Source organism: Carassius auratus, unplaced genomic scaffold (genome assembly GCF_003368295.1).
Source record: "Carassius auratus strain Wakin unplaced genomic scaffold, ASM336829v1 scaf_tig00002951, whole genome shotgun sequence".
NCBI lineage: Eukaryota > Metazoa > Chordata > Actinopteri > Cypriniformes > Cyprinidae > Carassius > Carassius auratus.
Window position 1 is genome coordinate 807,406 of NW_020523497.1, and position 20,199 is coordinate 827,604.

Below are 20,199 nucleotides of genomic sequence, written 5' to 3' on the forward strand. Positions count from 1 at the left end.
TTCAAGCGAAGCACATTTATTGATTGTTCTTTACAGCAGTTTCAACAAACAGAAGTCAAACAGCGGACATTTAACCCATCTGAAATATCTGAAAAGACGGTGAAAGACTATCTGACGCTTTCCATTTCTGTCAGAAGCGGGGCATGTTTTAACTGGATCTACGCTGCTGCTGTAAGCACAGTTAACACCTCAGGAATGAGCGAGGCTTTTAAACATATTCTCAGCAGCAGTTTAACTTTTCTTCACTGCAGTAGCGCTCTCTATGTTTTTAAATGGTTACATATTTTCATTTTCACATAACAAATGCTGTCCTTTAGTAAAATGGGTGTTCCCCTCATAAGTCAACATCTCTTATTGTAGGCTCATTCAGTAGAAAGGATCTTGTCGGACTCTAATTATTAGGATCTATTTCAGCTAAAAGTCATTCCCCACCCAAATTTAGTCTTTTGCAAACTGCAACTGTACAATTACTATACCATTATTTTTTTTAAAGCTGACTCATTGTTTTACAATGCAACTGTTAACAATATAAGCTGAAAGTTAATGCTTTAAACAGGCGTGTGTTTAATAGAAAATTTGGAAACATGTTTTGTCTTCATGCACCTTAATTTAAAAAGTATTCGTTATATAAGCCTATTCCCACTGCAGTTGTGACTAAGTCAAGCATTTGAAAACTAAAGATAGGCCTAAATACCTTACTAGATTTAAAAAGTCTATAAGAATATGAAATAGATGCATAAGCCGCCTTCTTAGCCTCTAGTTCCAAGAACATTGTTCCTCATAAATATAACATGGCTAACACGGACACATCTGTCCTCTATCAATCACATAAGTATTAACCAGGTAGGCTGTATTTAAATGTCATTCAAGGAAGAACCTTATTCATACTCCTAGCACCCAAGCATGTTAGCAGCAACACTAGGACAAGAAACGAACACAAAATGCATTCTTTTATTTTCAAAATTCTGTATTCAAACAAGTACATAAAATAGCCTATGTTAAACTAATCACTTAGTACACAAGATCTACAAATGCAATACACCCACATTCAAGAAACACACACACACAAAAAAAAACATTTGTTCATAACAATTATCTTCAACGAGTAAAATATTTACAAGTAGTTTAACTTTAACAACAGTATGTACAGTATTTTTGATCCATCAGAGTTCCCATCATAAGTGAAGGATATGTACACAAATAAAAAGGAACTTGAGAACTTTCAAGCATTTATAAACTGCAGTCACCACTAGAGCACAAGATGGGCCTCGAGGGCAGTACAAAAGGCAAATGCTACAATGTCTTCAACTAATATGAATAATTTGTTCTTGGGAAAAGTGAGAGACTTATGCACTTTCTTCATTTCACTGAGATTTTACGTGACAATGCTGCATTTTTTATTTTTTTCATGAAAAACGCATGTGAATGGCTAATAATCTTCTGGAAATTTGGCACACAATGCTCAAATGCTTTTGTAAGCTCATTTGTCTCATTCATCAGCATTTTTTTTCGGTCATTCAAAGAGCCAAAATGTCAAACAGATGACGGATCTTTTAAACACAGTCTCGCAAAGATCTGTATCCATGGATACACAACTGTGAGAACGGCAAACATTAGGGTTACTCTTTTTTTTTTTTATTGTAGCATTTTACCTAAAAGCAAACAACTTCTTGTGAGGGGGAAATTCCATATAAATATTGTGTTAACGTCATTCAAAATGAACAATTAACTATTACCTTGGAATTAATAAATCAAACTTTACATTTCAAGTTATTGGGAAGACAGTCTCAAAGGAACATTTTCAAATTTAGACTGGATGGAGGTCAAGTATAAAATTCATAACATCTTTTCACATTCATCTACAGACATACACGCATACAAAACATATGTACAGTAGTATACATTCTGCTGGAGCTCTGTGCTGTTCAGGTGTTGTGATGTCCAGTCCTCTTCATGACAATCTAAATGTTTGGAGTGCTGGTGGCGGACGGCAGAGCTTTCATTAGTTTGATCTTCATACATAAGTGACTGTGAAATATTCAGAACAATAAACTGCTATAAAGCTTGAAAAGTAAGGATTTGAAGTTCATTAGTTTTGATGGCGCTTCATGTGCAGTGCGAGGTGGTCTGAACGAGAGAAGCATCGACTGCAGGCGACACATTTGAAGGGTTTTGCGCCGGTGTGTTTGCGGTAATGCCGCGTCAGTTCATCCGAGCGGGCAAAACGCCAGTCACATCCTTCCCAGCTGCACTGGTATGGCTTCTCACCTATATATGATAAAAATCACAACAAAAGTTAGATCATGTTGATTTAGTTAAAACAAAACCAAACAGTTATCTATGTATCGGTTTTCTGTTGCAGTGTAATGAATTCCTGGGATGGCAAAGCTGAAGTTTCAGCAGCCTTTACTTCGGTTTTTAGTGTCACATGATTCTTCAGAAAGCATTCTAATATACTGATTTGATACTCAATTATCAACAATTATTTTCGGCAACCCTCATACTTTTTTTTTCAGGACTCTTTGGTGAATAGAAAGTCATTGAACAGCATTTACTTGAAATAAAAAATGTTTCTCTCAATTATAAATGCCTTTACTGTCTCTTTTGATCTATGTAATGCATTCTTGCTCAATAAAACAAATAAATAATTTATTTTCCTTTTTTTTAAATCATAACCCAAACTTTTGAATGGTTGTGTACCATGGTTTCCACAAAAATAAGCATCAAAAACAATTTTTCAACATTGGTAACATTTCTTGAGGACCAAATCAACATATTTGAATCATTTCTGAAGAATCATGTGACTGACTGGAGTAAAGATACTGAAAATTTAGCTTTGCCATCACTGCAATAAATTACATTTCACAATATATTCAAATAGAAAAAAAAACAATACTTTAAACTTAAACAACTGTTAAAATTCAGAATTACTCCAAACTTTTGGCAAACAGAAAACTTTACAAAAATAAAGGACTGTCATTATTTTAATCCACGGTGACGTTTCAAAGGCCAGGCTCATACAAAGGCCAGCTTGTGTCGTGACATTTTTAAATGGCAGTTATAGAGGAATTAGACGTGTGTGTGCTTGTGGTTTTGAGAGTAATACAACTCCTATGTGTAAACACGGAAGATATTTCCATGGTGCTTAACACACGCTGATAAGATCTGACATTGTGTGGTTTGCCACAGCACTGAATCCCGAAGAGCCAAGTTCAGAGAGAACAGATCATTCATGTGCCCCTAAACTTTTGAAACGACCACGATTCATACCAAATACAGTACAGTAACAGTGTGTATCTGTATGTTTGTGCACGATGGAGAGGAAAAGTGAAGGGAAAAGAGAAAGTTTCATGATATTTCATGACAACCAGAGTTTGACTGACGGATGTAAGTGTGAGTAAATGTTCTTGTTTGCTCACTTCTCATGTACAATAGGTTTGTGTTCAATGCTTGAAATAAATCTTTATTTAGTACAGGTATATTGTTGTGCATGTCCTGAATTATTTTAAGAAGGGCCTTTTTTTTAAACCACACCTTCCAATAGTATAATATTTTCTCATCCATAAATATTTCTTACTGCTCACGTTTTCAGCAGCCATTACTGTTCCTTAGTGTTGCATAATTCCTCATAAATCATTCTGATTTGGTGTTAAAGAAACATTTCTTCTTACTAGAAAGAAGAAATTGCATGCTAATGTTAAATTACATGCAGCTTATTTTTCCATGATTCTTTAAAGTATAAAAAACTCAAAAGAACAGGATTTCAAATAGAAAGAATTTGTTACATTTGAAATGTCTTTAATGTTACCTCTGATGAATTTAATGCATCACTGCTGAATAAAAATTAAAATTTCTTTAAACAAAAATCAATAGTGCCTCAGTTTCTCATGAAGATTAACTTTCAATTGTCTATTTTGGACTCTGATTACGTTCCAATCAACAGCTGTTCAACCACAACATTAAACATTTTTTTTTTTTAAACAATGTTCCAGTTCGACCTACTAACTTCACCACGTAAAAAAAACTACACAGCTATCAGAAATGACTGAAGAGAGCACAATTTTAGCTCTTTGAAAAGTGTTGAAAACTGGCTCTTTTAGCTTAGTGCTCATCCCTCCCCCTTTTCTGTATTTGATACCAGAATTCAAAATGAGATGTCCTTTTAACAATTTGAAAAAGGTCTCCAATAGCTCAGGGATTTAAGTTAATGCCCCCCATCAAACACTTCAGCTTGTGCAATCTATGGTAATGGGCCAACAAGCTCAAACAAATTAGATATTATTTGGTTAGCTGGAGGTTGTGCAACGGCTAACCTGTTATAGCTAAAGCATTTTACTGCACACACACACACACACGCACACACGCACACAAACCCATTATAAAAGACAAAAAAGTGGAAGTTGCATATTGTTAATAACCTATTTCACCATCATAACAATATTAAGAACATCAATCAGTATTAACCAGATTAACTTAAATCCATTAATAATACTAATCATTAACAACAATCAATAAACAAAGCAATTAGTTGAAAAATCATCATGTCCATGTACTTTTGCATCCATTAATTTTCCGTAAAAAAGGTTCTAAATTAGAACCATACACACAAAAATGCTGCCTGAAAAAGTAAAATATTTACTTCTTTACATATTTTTGTTTGACTTTTTGCTAAACATTTTCGAAATGCACAAATATAGAAAAATTTTGATTTTACAAGATTTCTTTGGTCAAATGATAAGCATTGCTTTTCCTGCACATTTGAGAAATGTAACCGTCCCTGAAAACAATGACGAGACCTAATACATTAGGCCTAAATACTTTATCGTCATGAAATTATATATAGGGGTATAATTTTGTCGTAATTTTTGTACTATCTGTGTCACCGTATCGAAAAAGACCATGCATGGTCGCTCAAAGCATGTACAGTACATCTTGTTAGAGCACAATAAAGAAGGCTTTAATATGGTAACAATATAAATATAATATATACAAAATTACAATTTCTCCCACTTCTCCAGATACAGCCAGGCCTGGTTCCAGAATCAAATCACAGAGACTTCTGAAATTAGTGATGAAGCTCACTAATGTTTAGCCTACTTTGAAAATTTTGTCCATTGTTATAGTTATAACTATCATTGCAATGATAGTGACATCCACATATAAATACAGCAGGTAACTCCTGAAACTTTGTAGCATGGGAGCGGTCACTGATCTTCTTAGCATCATGAAAAACAAAACTTATTCAAATTCCGAATGGATTGTAACCGAGAAAGCGCACAAAGATCACTCAAAGATCGCTTATAATCACAAAGAAGCCTCACTCATTTCAGTTTATCGCGATGTCACAAAGTTCTGTTATAATCAATGAAGCTGTACACTGCTCAATGAATCTCTTATTTACATCATGTTACACTGTCTGTTATAATGAGAGACTCTAGAGCATGCAGCACTGAACAAAACTGTGGGGTTTTGAGCAGTGAGTGGAATCTAACTTAAACGGCTGGCCATTGAATTCAAGAATCAACAAAAATGTCAATGATTGGCTACAGTGATCAATGCTACAAAATCATGCTGAAAATAGAAACTGTCAAGAGTTCAAACACAAATAAACACTGGAGTGTTTGGAAAATGTTTTGACAATCTTCTATTTCTACTTAGGGATGCAAAAAGTTGGAACGTTTCCAGAAAATTTCTGAAACATTCCAGAAATTTTGGAAACTTTCCAGGATTTTTGGGAATATTTCAGGGATTTTGGGGAAATTTCCAAAACTTGTCCACCCCTTTGCAATCCTATTTCTACTATTTCAACTGATGTGCTCTTGCTTTTGTTTAGTTCCATGTAGCACTCCTGTAGAATTAGCCCTATTTACAATTAAATGAATGAAATGCGTAACATTTTCATGTTTTTAGGCATGAAAAATTATCAAGATCTTAAAAATACTGAAGCCAAAGGTTTTCATAAAACGATAATTGTAGTCATGTGTTGACCCGCCAATGCTATATGCACCTGCCTCTGGACCTGTCACTGTTTGATCCACCTGCTTATGTGCCGCATGCTCCATTATGAATTAAAAGGGTGGAATAAAGCATAAGATAAGTTGGCAAATAGGTAAATATGAGTTTACAATTGCACAGTCTGCTTGCTTATGTGCATCAATCGGAGTGTACACAATGGGAGATATTGTGGCAGGTGCAATGCTAAGTTATGGCTGTCTGTCTGTTCTCGTGCATCAGCAGAAATGTCTGGTAGCTGTAAACAGTGAGAGATGTTGAGGCAGGCCGTAAGTTTGGTTAAATGGTGATAATTGACCTATTGCTCTGCACCTTATTTAGAAATGACAAAATTACATATTATGTAAGATGCCAGACACTAAGGATATATATATATATATATATATATATATATATATATATATATATATATATATATATATATATATATATATATATATATATATATATATATATATATAGCCGAGACAGGTACAATCATAGATTATGTCCGTGATGGTCCTGTTGCAGGTGCATACAGAAGTGACTGGTCGCGAGAGAGACATGTATAGCAGCCACTGGATGAATGAATGTGTATTTGACAGTGGCAGATCCAGAGGCAGACGTATAAAGCAGTGACGGATCAAGAGACCGGCGCACATGACGGTGTTGGGTCAACTGGCAGGAGAGGGCGCCGTGTAGAGATGCTAAAAAAACTAGAAATTCAATTAAGCATTTACATACCTTCAAAAACAACTATTTTTTTATGAAATATGAATTTTGAATAATGATTTTTTTTTGCATCTACTTATTCTCTTAATCAGTGTCTGAACCATTCAAAGAAAAATCCAGGATTTCCTGTCAGGATTTAAACCATATCATAGTACTAAGACTGCTCTCCTTAGAGTTACAAATTACCTACTCTTATCATCTGATCATGGTTGTATTCCTCTATTAGTTCTATTGGATCTTAGTGCTGCGTTTGACACAATTGACCACAACATTCTTTTGCATAGACTTGAACACTTTGTTGGCATTAACGGAAGTGCATTAGCATGGTTTAAATAGTACTTATATGACCGCCATCAGTTCGTAGCAGTGAATGAAGATGTATCATATCGATCACAAGTGCAGTATGGAGTACCTCAAGGCTCAATACTAGGCTGCTACTCTTCACGCTTTATATGTTACCCATGGGAGATATCATCAGGAAACATGATGTTAGTTTTCACTGTTATGCTGATGATACTCAGCTCTATATTTCTTCTTGGCCCGGTGAAACACACCAATTTGAAAAACTAATGGAATGCATAGTTGATATAAAAAAACTGGATGACGAGTGTTTTTTTTTACTGCTAAATTCTGAAAAAACAGAGGTGTTCAGTATAGGACCTAAAAACTCTGCTTGTAATAACCTAGAAAACTGTCAAAGACTTGATGGCTGCTTTATCAATTCTTAGTCATCAGTTAGGTGTGCTATTTGATCGCAATCTTTCCTTAGAAAGCCACGTTGCTAGCATTTGTAAAACTACATTTTTTCATCTCAAAAATATATCTAAATAACGCCCTATGCTCTCAATGTCAAATGCAGAAATGTTAATCCATGCATTTATGACCTCAAGGTAAGATTATTGTAATGCTTTATTGGGTGGTTGTTCTGCATGCTTAGTAAACAAACTACAGCTAGTCTTAAATGTAGCAGCAAGAGTTCTTACTAGAACCAGGAAGTATGACCATATTAACCTTGTCCTGTCAACACTACACTGGCTCCCTATCAAAATCATATAGATTTTAAAATATTGCTTATTACTTATAAAGCCCTAAATTGCAAATACCTCAGTATTTGAATGAGCTCCTTTTACATTATAATCCTCTACATCTTAAAGGATTTTTAGGCTGCATTAATTAGGTAAACCGGAACCGGGAAAACTTGCCATAACACCCAATGTACTTGCTACATCATTAGAAGAATGAAATCTACATTAATATTAGTCTGTTTCTCTCTTATTCCGAGGTCACTGTAGCCACCAGTTCCAGTCTGTATCCAGATCAGAAGGTCACTGCAGTCACCCGAATACAGTACGTATCCAGACCAGATGGTGGATCAGTACCTAGAAAGGACCTCTACAGCCCTGAAAGACAGTGGAGACCAGGACAGCTAGAGCCCCAGATACAGATCCCCTTTAAAGAGCTCGTCTCAAATGACCACCGAGACAAGACCACAGGAAACAGATGATTCTTCTGCACAATCTGACTTTGCTGCAGCCTGGAATTTAACTGCTGGTTTCGTCTGGTCAGAGGAAAACTGGCCCCCCAACTGAGCCTGGTTTCTCCCAAGGTTTTTTTCTCCATTCTGTCACAGATGGAGTTTCAGTTCCTTGCCACTGTTGCCTCCGGCTTGCTTAGTTGGGGTCACTTCAACTACAGCGATATCGTTGATTTGATTGCAAATAAATGCATAGACACTATTTAAACAGAGATATCATCACTGAATTCAATGATGAACTGCCTTTAACTGTCATTTTGCATTATTGACACACTGTTTTCCTAATGAATGTTGTTCAGTTGCTTTGATGCAATGTATTTTGTTTAAGGCGCTATATAAATAAAGGTGACTTGACTTGACATTTTCCATATTTCATTTCCATTTTAAAAAATGAAAAATAAACGGACGCAAAAGTACACGAACTGCAAAAGCTGTTTAGGTAGGGAACACAGGATGAGGCTTCTAGAATATATTCTGTGACTTTCCGGTAAAGCATGTTTAGTTATGCTCCCCCAAACTGGCAAATATTTTTTTATTGTTTTTTTGAAGAGCCACTAGCATATGCTAGCTGCTTTGATTACTGCTTACATTACAAAAATGTTTTGCAGGCATGTATTTAATTGCTTGGTTAGAGCACATCTTGTACATCCTGACATACTTGTATCAATAAATGGAACGAATAATTAATAAAGACATCAAAATTACAGGTGTTATCAACCAGTTCTGACTTTTATCTAACAGCACAGAATGTTTTAGAGCTCTTAAACTGTTTGAGAGCTTTCAGCGGTGGGATCATTCCCAACCCCCAACATCTTTTGAAATACAACTCAATACATCACACCAAGTCCACCTGAGGAATGACTACCTGTGACAACACACATACCATGCAGATGGACAGAGGGTTAAACAACCAGGCTCATCAGAAAAAAACGTGTTGCTTTTTGCATCACGTTCAGTTTTATCTGAAACAATATGAACATGAATCTGGCAACACGTTATTATGCTGGTTGTTGTGCATATCGCAGCAGGCTTAAAATAAAATATCTGCTCTAAAAACGCTGTGTTAATCAATTAATTAATTAATTTTTAACCCAAATGCTGGGTACAGCTATTTAGTATTAGTTTTTAGTATTTTTTTTGCAGGTGCTGGGTATTTTTTACTCTCAATACAAATGAAGAACACCCACACAAAACTACCCAGTGCTGGGTCAGTGTAATGCAATGTTAGGTAAAACCAGTTCAAACTAGTTATATTTGGCAACGGTTATGTTCTGTCCTGAGAGAAAACCTGACTGACAAGAAACTTCCTGAATGAAATTAAAGTTTGTGTTTGTATCTGATTGTATCCCCCTTAATAAAATTAACAATTTTTTTTACGACAAATAAAACCAAGAAAAAATGTTTACTATAGTTAAACCATGGTAACCACAAATTAATGATGGTTTTGCTATACTAACCATAGTTTAACCATTGTATTTGTAGTAAAACTGGTATTATACAAATGGTAATCAATAAAAAAAAAGAAAAGAAACATGGTTACTACTTAATTTCGGAAAGGTAATCAAATTATTACTTTATAAATAAGAAAATATCTGTAATCTCACAATTTTAACAAGGTAAAGCAGGGTTTGATGTAACTTTTCAAACATGAATATAAGTCGTGATAAGTAATTTAATTAATTGGAACAGCCAATTGATAGCAGTATTCTTCCCACAGATTCCCATTGGCTGCTCTTGTCGCTCCAGTCACGTTCTAAAAATGTTATGATTGTAAAAGATTGACTTGACATGGAATAAAAAGATATTGTATATCTTTTATATATACTACCATTATCCACTTTCATCCAGTCTTTGTGCTAAGCTAGGCTAGCGGTGGGTGCGTCAAATAACACTTACAGAACGCACAGAAATGAGAAAAGTATGTATGGACTTATCTAACTCTGAGGGATACTGTGAATAAGCTAAAGTCCCAAAATGTCGGAGTGTTCCTTTAAGTAGAATAATTGAAACATTAATAATATCAAGCATCTACATTCACTATATTATCCTGTCTCTGCTGTATAGGGATGATGTACTGCGATTCCCAAAAAATCATAAGAAATCATTAAAGCTTTTGGGAACGGCAGCCCTGAAAAATGCTTATCAGAGTAGAGAAAAAAGTTAGTTCACAATAAACAAACTGAAATTAGCCTACATAGTTTGTGCAATTACATTTACTGAAATTGAACATTGGAAGATAATATTGATCATATTCTATTCTGTAATGTTAATATAAATCATACACTGTCCAAAAAGGTTGCATTTTATGCATGCAACAGCCCATCACTGGCAGACCCTTACGAAAATGACCCATGGTTTTAGTAAAGTGACCAGGGTTAGGGTTAGGGTAACATATCTGAACCATGTGTTAACAAAAATATAAACCAATAATTTACAATTAATTAGTATTGAATGTTAAAATGCTTTTTAAACAAATTATAATTACCCATTTTACACTTAATAATTTAATAAATTTCATAATTTAAAAGTTTAGTTCAGAAGAATAGTATCAGTATCGGTATCGACAATACTGCATTGAAAAATATCGGTGTAGTATCGAAAACAAAATAAGTGGTATCGCCCATCCCTAGTCATAATCATGAGAAAAGAAGAATGAAAATAATAATAATGCATGGCTTCTTAGGATTTCCGTAAAAACAGTGATGTGTAACATATTCTATGCTTTAGTTTGGCAAAATAATGCAATGTTTTAGAATTACCTTAATTTGTGGAGCTTTTCTCAGTAAATATTTACATATAAGTGTATTTAATTTACAGTGATAATCATGAATATATATATATATATATATATATATATATATATATATATATATATATATATATATATATATATATATATATATATATATTAAACAATGGTGTTAAACAATGGTGTTTTTTTATCAATAAACCACACAAGTCCATGTTTTACAGTGATTTTACCATGGTAGTTTTAGGGACTCTGGTTTGTGTCAAGCCTAAAATGCCCCTTAACTCTGATTAAATTAATGTAAGGCCCAAATCACTGTAATGCTTCAGTTTCATCCATGCTAATACTTCTTGCACAGCTGCAACATCTACTCGATTTCCCAATATATCACATGGGAACATATGTGTTGTACAAGCCTAAAGAGTTACGAAGATACCTGTAGGGTGCCAGTGAGTGATAGTACAACAATGATGATACCTCAGGCTACAGGCAATCCCTCTACATTCTTAGTGATTACCCCAAAATTATTAGCAAAGAATAAAGAATGTGGTGACTTGACGGAAATAGGTGCTTTTATCAGCTTAACGTCATGTGAAGAAAATTACACCCCATGGAGTTTCATTCTAAAGTGTAGTAGGAGGATATGCAGTGGGTTTCATCTTACGGCTAGCTGAACACACTGAAACTGCCGTGTTCTTTTCTCCCGGCGGTGCTCGCCTGCCCCCCTCCCTACCCCCTGGTTGCAGACAGAAAAAGCAGGAGGAACAGGTTTTTCCTCCGCCACTTGGCGATTTCCCCCTCGGGAAAGCATGCAGGGCTTGTACAGGCATGCAGACACAATATGTATAAAAGAATGAAAAGAGAGTCAATTAATCTCTCCCTCCGCCCTGTTCTCTGTCTTTTACATCTCTTGTCCTTAGGCTGTCATCACTGTGCGAGCTGTTGCTGTATTTGTAGTTTTTATGTTGATGGTGCATTGCAACTGGTCAAGCAGTAACAACTGCTTCTAACTTTAAAAAAATAGATAACTCAACCTTATGTTATTCCAAACCTGTATGACTTTCTGTCTTCTGCAGAACACAAAATGAGAAAGTATGAATAATAAACACTGAAAAAAAACTGTCATTCAATGAAATATGACAGTCTTCTGAAGGCATAAAATTCACTTTGAGTGAGAAACCAAATGTATGTCATTATTCACTAATAATCTTCCCTTCCAAAGAGCTATTAACCAATGCAAATATTTATTTGTTAGTTATATTTTTTAGCAATAGCCAAAAAGACATTGTATGGGCCAAAATAATAATAAAAAAAAAGTATGGCAAAATCATAAGGGTATTAATTAAAGATAATGTTCCACAAAGATATTTTGTAAATTTCCTAACATAAATATATCAAAAACTATTTTTTGGATTAGTAATATTTATAATAGCTTTGCTAAGAACTTAATTTGGACAACTTTAAATGAGATTTTCTCAGTATTTCGATTTTTTTGCACCCTCAGATTCCAGATTTTCAAATAGTTGTATCTCGGCAAAACATTGTCTTATCCAAACAAACCATAGATTTGAGATGATGTATAAATCTCATTTTCGAGAAATTGACCCTTGTGACTAGTTTTGTGGTCCAGGGTCACATATACAAAAAATATTATAGAATGCAAATTACTGGTAATTGTTCAGCAGTGTATTTGATTCCTTAACCAATTAAAACTAATTTAAAAGTAAATATATTTTCTAAATCGGATAATAAAATGGTGCCATGATGCATATGCTTAGATTCAAGCAGGCATTCTCTGGTTCTGAACGGGTCGGACAATACACATGCGCAGAAGTTTTGTTCAGAATGTGTAAGGCACATGTAAATGAATATGTAAAGCAGAGTGCAACATGTAGAGTTCATATAAACAGATCTTTTAGAATCTGAAATCACATTCAATCCGGATGAAGAAAACTAGTGAATGTAAACATACCTACTGAGTGAGCGAGCTGAACCAGCTCAATTTGGATTAATTCACAAACAAATCATTTTGACTGAATTTGCAAACCGTATCCATTGTTCAAAATAACTTTTTGTTCACAAATCAGGCACGAAATGTCAAGATTGTGACATACGGTACATTTTGTCCGTTCCTCACACAAAGCAATTGTATAACATCAGAAGACTTTTAAGATACCTTTAAAGTGCTTTTGCACTGTCTATGAAGCTTTAGAAGTCTCCATTCACTGTAATTGCGTGGAAAAGTTCAGCAGAAGAAAGAAAATCATATGGTTGCAATGACATTAGGGTGAATAAATAATATAATTTTCACTTTAGGGTATCTATGTTAGAGTTTAAATTGATTTCTTACCTGTATGAGTCCTTTGGTGTGCTTTCAAGTGAGAGCTCTTAGTGTAAACTTTGGTGCATCCTGGTACAGAGAAAAATTTGTCAGATGTTAGTTCACAGACGTCCCCGATAGTCTCTGCCAATCTTCAGGATGGCATGGCACATGGAATACAAAATTATTTACTGGAACGGCACACTAACCTGGGAAGTCACAGTGATGAATCCTTCTCTTCTCTAGCTCAGGGTTGTTCCGTCGGTTGTATCTGGGTCCCGTGAGGATGCCCTGACCGTGGGCCATTAGAATGGAGTGAGGGGTCATCTGTCCAACCTTCATTCCAATTCTAGACTGGTATGGTGGCGGAGGGTGAACAGAGCTAATGAGCTCTGCCTGGTTCTCGGGACTGCCAGGCTGGGAGTTGGGGGGTGACGGAGGCAAACTGTGCGGCTGGGGTGAAGTGTAGAATGGCTCGGGCATGACAAATTCGCCAGATTGCGTTGTCATGGCCACAGTGTTCAGGTTGAGCATGGTCCTGCCAGATGCACTGATTCCATTCATCGATTGACTCTGGGAGAAAGTCATTGTGGTAAGGTCGCTAGTGCTGACGGCCATGTGGTAGACTGCCGGCTGCTGAGGGCCGATATGGAGCTCATCTGTGACGTTTATTTCAGGTTTGATAAAGAGGCTGTTGACTGTCTGGGGCACGCTGAAGACGGAGGTGAATTCAGGGAGTGTCTGAATGCCACAGGGTTCGTCCACCCCTGGCTCAGTTTTGATGTGATGCACCTGAGGTTTGTTTGGGCGATAAAGGCCCGTGCGAAGGTGAGTGGTATTAGGCAGGATAACGTTGATGTTGAGACTGTAAGGGGCTGGCTTTTCATCTGCAAAATACTCATCTACCACTGAGGCACTTTCCCGACGGTACTTCTTATCCATCATGCTTGGAGAAACCAGCGGGCTGTTCTGGAGCAAATATTTATCCATCTCCATACGTGTCTGAAACAAACAGAAGATGATTATGATACAGTATAATACCTTTAAACACTCTGTAAGATTTGCACATTGAAATTGTGTAATTATTTCCTGCCAAATTAATTTTTTAGCAAAAGTTAATGTCAATGGGTGGAATCAAATTGAATTTGTAACATGGAAGTTACTTGATTTGTTTTAATAATTTCCATTAGCTATAACCAGATATACAATTGACAGGAAATTGATTTGTGCATTACTCTTATATTATTTAAATAAAATAATGTTTAATTTAGCAATTTATTACATAAAAGTTTTTTTATTTATGACATCTTGTCAGAAATTAGCCAATGAACCTCGCCAAAATGCCTAAATATTTCTTGTTGCAGCATAACTTATTTTCATTTCCTTTGCATCTGTTAGGCATAACTAAATTATTTTGCAAAGTTGTAAATTTTAGTATTAAGTTGTAAAACAAGCCCAGAACTGAATATGAAATCCAAATTATGCATTAATTTAATTGCATGGAGAAGTTTTTCTCAATTTAATAAAATTATTTATATTATTTTAATTGCATGCATTCTATGTTGATAGATTTTAAGTGTGTTTTTGTATTTAATTTGATTAGCTGGAGTTAAACTTAGATGTCTGCTCTGCCATTTTAGACTTTTCACTTCACCACAGCTGTTAAAATATTTCATTTGAAAAATCTGGCAAGCATATACTGTGTTATTGTCTTTCACAATTGTTTATGATAGCAACGCCTGGTACAAGCAGTGGGAAATCATTCCTTGCTTAAACCGTGCACACAAAGCCAAGTTCAACAGCACAGCTCTGCACAGTGCTCCAGTGCAGCACGGAGTAAATAGAAAACTCAGGTGTGGCAGCCATGAAGGACTGGAACACAAAGCAAAAACCAAAACAGTGACATGTGATAGCAAGAGGAGATATGGGCACAAACAATGTACAAAAATAGAACTCTAAAAACGAGAGTACCCTGGAGAGCCATTCAGGTGCAACGGTGCTGTAAACTCCCGAGACTGATAAATGAGGGCTTTTGTGCGATAATGAAAAACCAGATTTACCAAACCAGTCAATTGGCAAGTCAAATGTGTGATGATGAAATGGTTAGCACATGCAAAAACCTGAACAACCTAAATACCTGTCGTAAACAAAAACGTCCAGGATGCACACAATCTGTAATGACTGCACCATGTGCTAAACAAAATAACCCCCCAAAATAACCAGAAAGCATGTGGGACCACTAGTGAAAATACTTACATTTAGCATATTTCTAATACACATATTACATACCAAATTATGCCTATAATATTTTATACTAATATATATATATATATATATATATATATATATATATATATATATATATATATATATATATATATATATATATATATATATATATATAGAAAGAGAGAGAGAGATAAATAAAACAACAAAATAAACACTGATATCATTTAGAAATGTATTAATATAATATGAAATAATTTTATTTGTGGTGTGTACACACACACACACACACACACACACACACACACACACACGCATATTTATATATTTTTTACAAGATGTTTTGTTAATGTTTCCAAGAACTATTCCGAGAACTTTTCTTTAAAAGACTTTTAATGTCATTGCTGACATTTGGACCCCACTTAAAACACACAGCTGCATTTATTGTTGACCTTACTGCAGTCATTATATTTGCCAATAAATATTTCAAAAGCCCTGTAATGTCCAGCTGTCTGAAGTGGCGGCTATGTCAACAGTAAGCCATGTATTGTCAAAATGCATTTCCTTGGCAACCCACTGATGTGGTTTCATGTACAAATATCTCCATCCTTTCAGGTAACTCATACCCTAACATGTGAGGTCATGTACTCTCTGGGAATGTACAATGAACGCTGAAACTTCAGCAGCTTTTGATATCACTGTGGATGAGCCATTTATTGCAGACAATCGTACTCTCAGCGTTAATGTCAACAATTCCACCTTCATCAGGCCAGCTTCAGAAAGTTAAAACCAGGTAATTAATTGAAAATAGCTTTCGATTTATCTCCAATTCTGGCAAGCGTACCGCGACTGCCTTTAGTCCTGGGCACAAACAGGCCTTGTGTTGTGTGGTACTGGCAGAGAGGCAAGTGCCATTGGCTATAGCTTCCATTGGCCTTAGAGACCCGGTTCTGTTCACTGGGTTTGTGTGAGGGGAATGAACAGCAGCTGAACCCTGGCCCAAGAACTGAGTTAATGATTGGAGGACATTTACAACTGCTAAGTTATGTATTTTAGGGACCGATAACGGCTGGGAGCTGAGTTAGACATAAAAATAATCTTTGAGATAAATAAGCCAGAGGTTTCCGTATTGCTCAGTATCAACGTTCGTTGGAACAATGGTTCACTTTCCAAAAATCTCATTCACTCTTTAATGGCATAGTTCACCCAAAAATAAAAAATTCTGTCATTGAAACTCTCACCCACATGAAAGAAAATGCTGATAGAATTTTTAGTTTTTGCTGTTATCCATTACAAAATCTTATTATTTGTAAATGAGCACATAAAGCTCAGAAGACTCAGAAACGGCATGATATGAGTCTTCTGAGCCATTTCTCCAACGTTAGATATCACAGCTCATTTCAGAGCCCAAGTAGCCTGTTAGCCCAAAGACCTTTTTCCTAATTACAACACAATAGGTCTTTCCCTTTGAAATAATAGTTTTATTTGGCATAAAGGGAATTCAAAAAGATGTATATTTGCCCACAGATCCCCATAAAATCAGACCGATAGGCTTCTTGTCAGTTTGCTGGAGGGCAGCAGCAAGAGAAAACAAAACCTTTGAGACGAAAAATTATGTTTTATGGCATTGGAAGGAAATAGGTAACCGCTGTTTTGGCTTTTCAGGACCATGACTAGTGAAGGAACCATCTTGGAACCATCTAATTAAATTTACACTATGATCACGACTCCTTTAATAGAAGGTACTTTTCCCCCAAATTACTGGAGGTCAAGGGGTCAGACATGTGCTTCTCATCACCAACCAAAAACAAAGAGACCATGCAAAGGCCCAGGCTACATCCTTTGGTGAAGCCGACAACCTACATGTTCCCTGTGGCCATACAAACTTTTAAAGGAGTACAACGAGGTCATCAGTCATTGGCTCAATTAGTCATAAGCTAGCCAAAGCCAAAGAGCAAACTAGAGAACTCTGATTCCATAAAACAATTATAAAAATATGGATTCAGTTGAATTTTCTCTGTGGGCAAACTAAATATTAAACTTTTGACTAACATTGTCTCAGTGTAAAATGATCTTCTACATAACTTCAAACTGTGCACTGAAGTTACTGATCATTTGTGTATTATTGTACCCATAGGAATACAAGAAGGTAATACAAGTAAATTGTTATTCTTTGATTCATTTGCAATTACACTGTACATAACGTTCATTTTACTCTTATAATGTAAGTTATGTTAAGGGCCTAAACTTGTATTAATGTCATACTATCAATGTAAAACAGGTTTCAATTATCTCTCATTCATCTCAGATATTATAGTCATGAAGTAAAGTATAAACTAGACTATTTCAGAGGAAAACGTGATGTTAGTGTTTATTACAAAACCTACAAATTTAGAGAAATGCGTCATGTGTCAAAATAAAGAACTGTGTTAAAGGCATTTTCTTCACAATAATATAATTCTGATTATTTTCAATATTTCATCAACAATTCATCATTTAAATAAATACATAATATCCAGATACTTGAATTACTGAAAGCCTTTCACGAAGATTTTGTGTTACTGAGCAAGTGCTTTCTCTTAAAGTGCATCTGTTCTCATATTCTTTTGGGATGTGAGGACATCGAAATATTTGTGTTTTCCAGTTAAGTCAGACACCACAGAGCGCCTGCCATACCTGAGCCATTTCAACAGCGTTTATTGCTAGTCTCACCGCGGGTTTGACGTCTTCAAAGACAGACGAGTCCTCCGGCCCATCCGCGCTACACATCCGCACGGGTTTGAGCTGCGTGAAAACCGCCCTCTCTTCTGTAATCGGAGCGCCAACGGCCAGTCCTACACTTGCCATTTCTATTAGCAAATATCGAATACTATATTTTACGCTTATATTTATTTACGAATACACATATACTGGATTATGGTAAACGTCCTTGTCGGTACATCCAGACGTGCGGTGTATCCAAAACCCTCCCTGTGTCCCTCAGGTAGCCTCACCTGTTGTAAAGTATCACATTGTGAACACGTCGAACATGAGTGACAGCTGCTTTAGCCATTCAGAGCGAAGGTAAGAGCGCCTTCTCCAATCACAGAACAGGTAAACACCTGAGAGGTGTATAACATGGAGACGTTACTTTACTGCATATCCATCAAGAAAATTATACTAAGTCTATCGTATTGTATAGTTTATTTCTTTGCTCACTATAAAAACGATCACCTTATTTATTTTTTATCAATTTGTTTTTGTGCTGAGATACCTGTTTACCGGTAGTTTATTAATCAAAATATAATGCTATATTTTTGGTCTTAGCAGGACTATCAAGTCTGGTTTGTTGGCTGGTTTTGGACATCAGCAAACAACTTATTTTTCCTTTTTTTTTTTGCCTCAGTTGACAAGTTGCAAGTAAACTTATTTTTGTTTAAATACTATATAATTTATTTTACATTATTCATGATTAAAAATAATTTCAATTGAACTGACTAAAACAATATAAGCATAAGCTCCCAGAAATGAATATCCTTTATTTCTGCAATGTCTGGCTCTCTCAGTCATTAACCATAACACCGCAGCTCCCACACAGACATAAAACATTAGTGAATACTGTAACATGCCCATGTATAGTGATTCTATTAAAGCAGGCTAATTTACAAATGGAAATCTATAAATCCCACTTCACCTGTAAACTGTTATTGTTTTGTCTGAGGCATATCTCAGGCCGAAACAAATCTGAGCATGAATCAGTTTCCATCAGATGCCTCACACGAAGCACCAAACCAACCTGTTTTATTTATCATGATGTACAGATTCAGTGTAGCCTTTCTGTTGCTCCATGAATTTCTAGACATAGCAATGTGGATGAAGGATGAGAAAAAACTTATGCGTCGGAAACTGGACTGTGTGCATTCCTCCTGTTTTATCGAAGGGCCTGAGGACAGACGGGGGCAGTCAAAAACAGATGTGGCCACTCCAGTTGTCACTGTTTATGGCCAATTCGGAGGGAACTGTAGTTGTGGGAGAGGTTAGACAAGGTGAAAACACCTGTTTCTGGGTTTAAATGGGGTTGTTGCATCATGAAAGTTACATGAAGCAAAGATTCACTGAGCTGGGTGCAGTACGCCAAAACACGCTATGCACTGTGTAATGTGCACATAATATAATGTACATTATGTAATGCCAAAAAGGGTAATAATGTTTACTTTTTATATAAAATCCAGTTAAGATAATACAGAGTTCTACAAGAAACTTTCTTAAAAACAAAAGGCTTATTGGTTGCCTTTTTTATGTGAATGTTCATGAATGATATGGGCATACAAAGTGGGGCAGGGAAGGACCTTGGTGACAGAAACGTCTGTTATAGAGTCTAATTATAACAATTTTCTGCAAAATGACAGTTGTCAGGACTCAACACTTCACAGTTCAGAACATGAAGTGTTCCGTGTCCATCAATCTTACATCACTTCTGACATTCCACAGCATTCTGTGGAATGCTTTGCATAATGTGAACTCATACATGACGAAGAAGGTATTTAAAATGCTTGTGTGGGTATATGTGTATGATTTGTATTTCTCACGTTATTGAATTTGAATAGAAAAACTTTAACAGACATATTTTGCTCAACCCTGCTCTTCACATGATACATATGACATGTA

The 20,199-nt window shown here is 35.7% G+C and overlaps 1 protein-coding gene across 2 annotated transcripts; it reads right to left on the reverse strand.

The window, feature by feature from the left end:
• Window positions 1-933: 933 nt before the first annotated feature.
• Window positions 934-18,555, reverse strand: LOC113070098 (Krueppel-like factor 5). Of its 2 annotated transcripts, none has more exons than XM_026243284.1 (4): window positions 18,265-18,555; window positions 13,536-14,328; window positions 13,357-13,416; window positions 934-2,268 (listed from the first exon to the last, which is right to left on the reverse strand). In XM_026243284.1, the coding sequence occupies exons 1-4, from the start codon at window positions 18,397-18,399 to the stop codon at window positions 2,090-2,092; spliced, it is 1,167 nt and encodes a 388-aa protein (XP_026099069.1). In that variant the 5' UTR covers window positions 18,400-18,555; the 3' UTR covers window positions 934-2,089. The 2 variants fall into 2 exon arrangements, with proteins under 2 accessions (XP_026099069.1, XP_026099068.1); XM_026243283.1 differs by having other exon boundaries at window positions 18,229-18,554.
• Window positions 18,556-20,199: the final 1,644 nt, after the last annotated feature.

Coding starts and splice junctions, on each gene's coding strand:
- LOC113070098 (XM_026243283.1), bottom strand. CDS start 18,399: ATGGCAAGTGTAGGACTGGCCGTTGGCGCTCCGATTACAGAAGAGAGG. Junction 14,329..18,228: donor ACGCTGTTGAAATGGCTCAG/GTATGGCAGGCG, acceptor TGTTTGTTTCAG/ACACGTATGGAGATGGATAA. Junction 2,269..13,356: donor ACACCAAAGGACTCATACAG/GTAAGAAATCAA, acceptor TATCATATATAG/GTGAGAAGCCATACCAGTGC.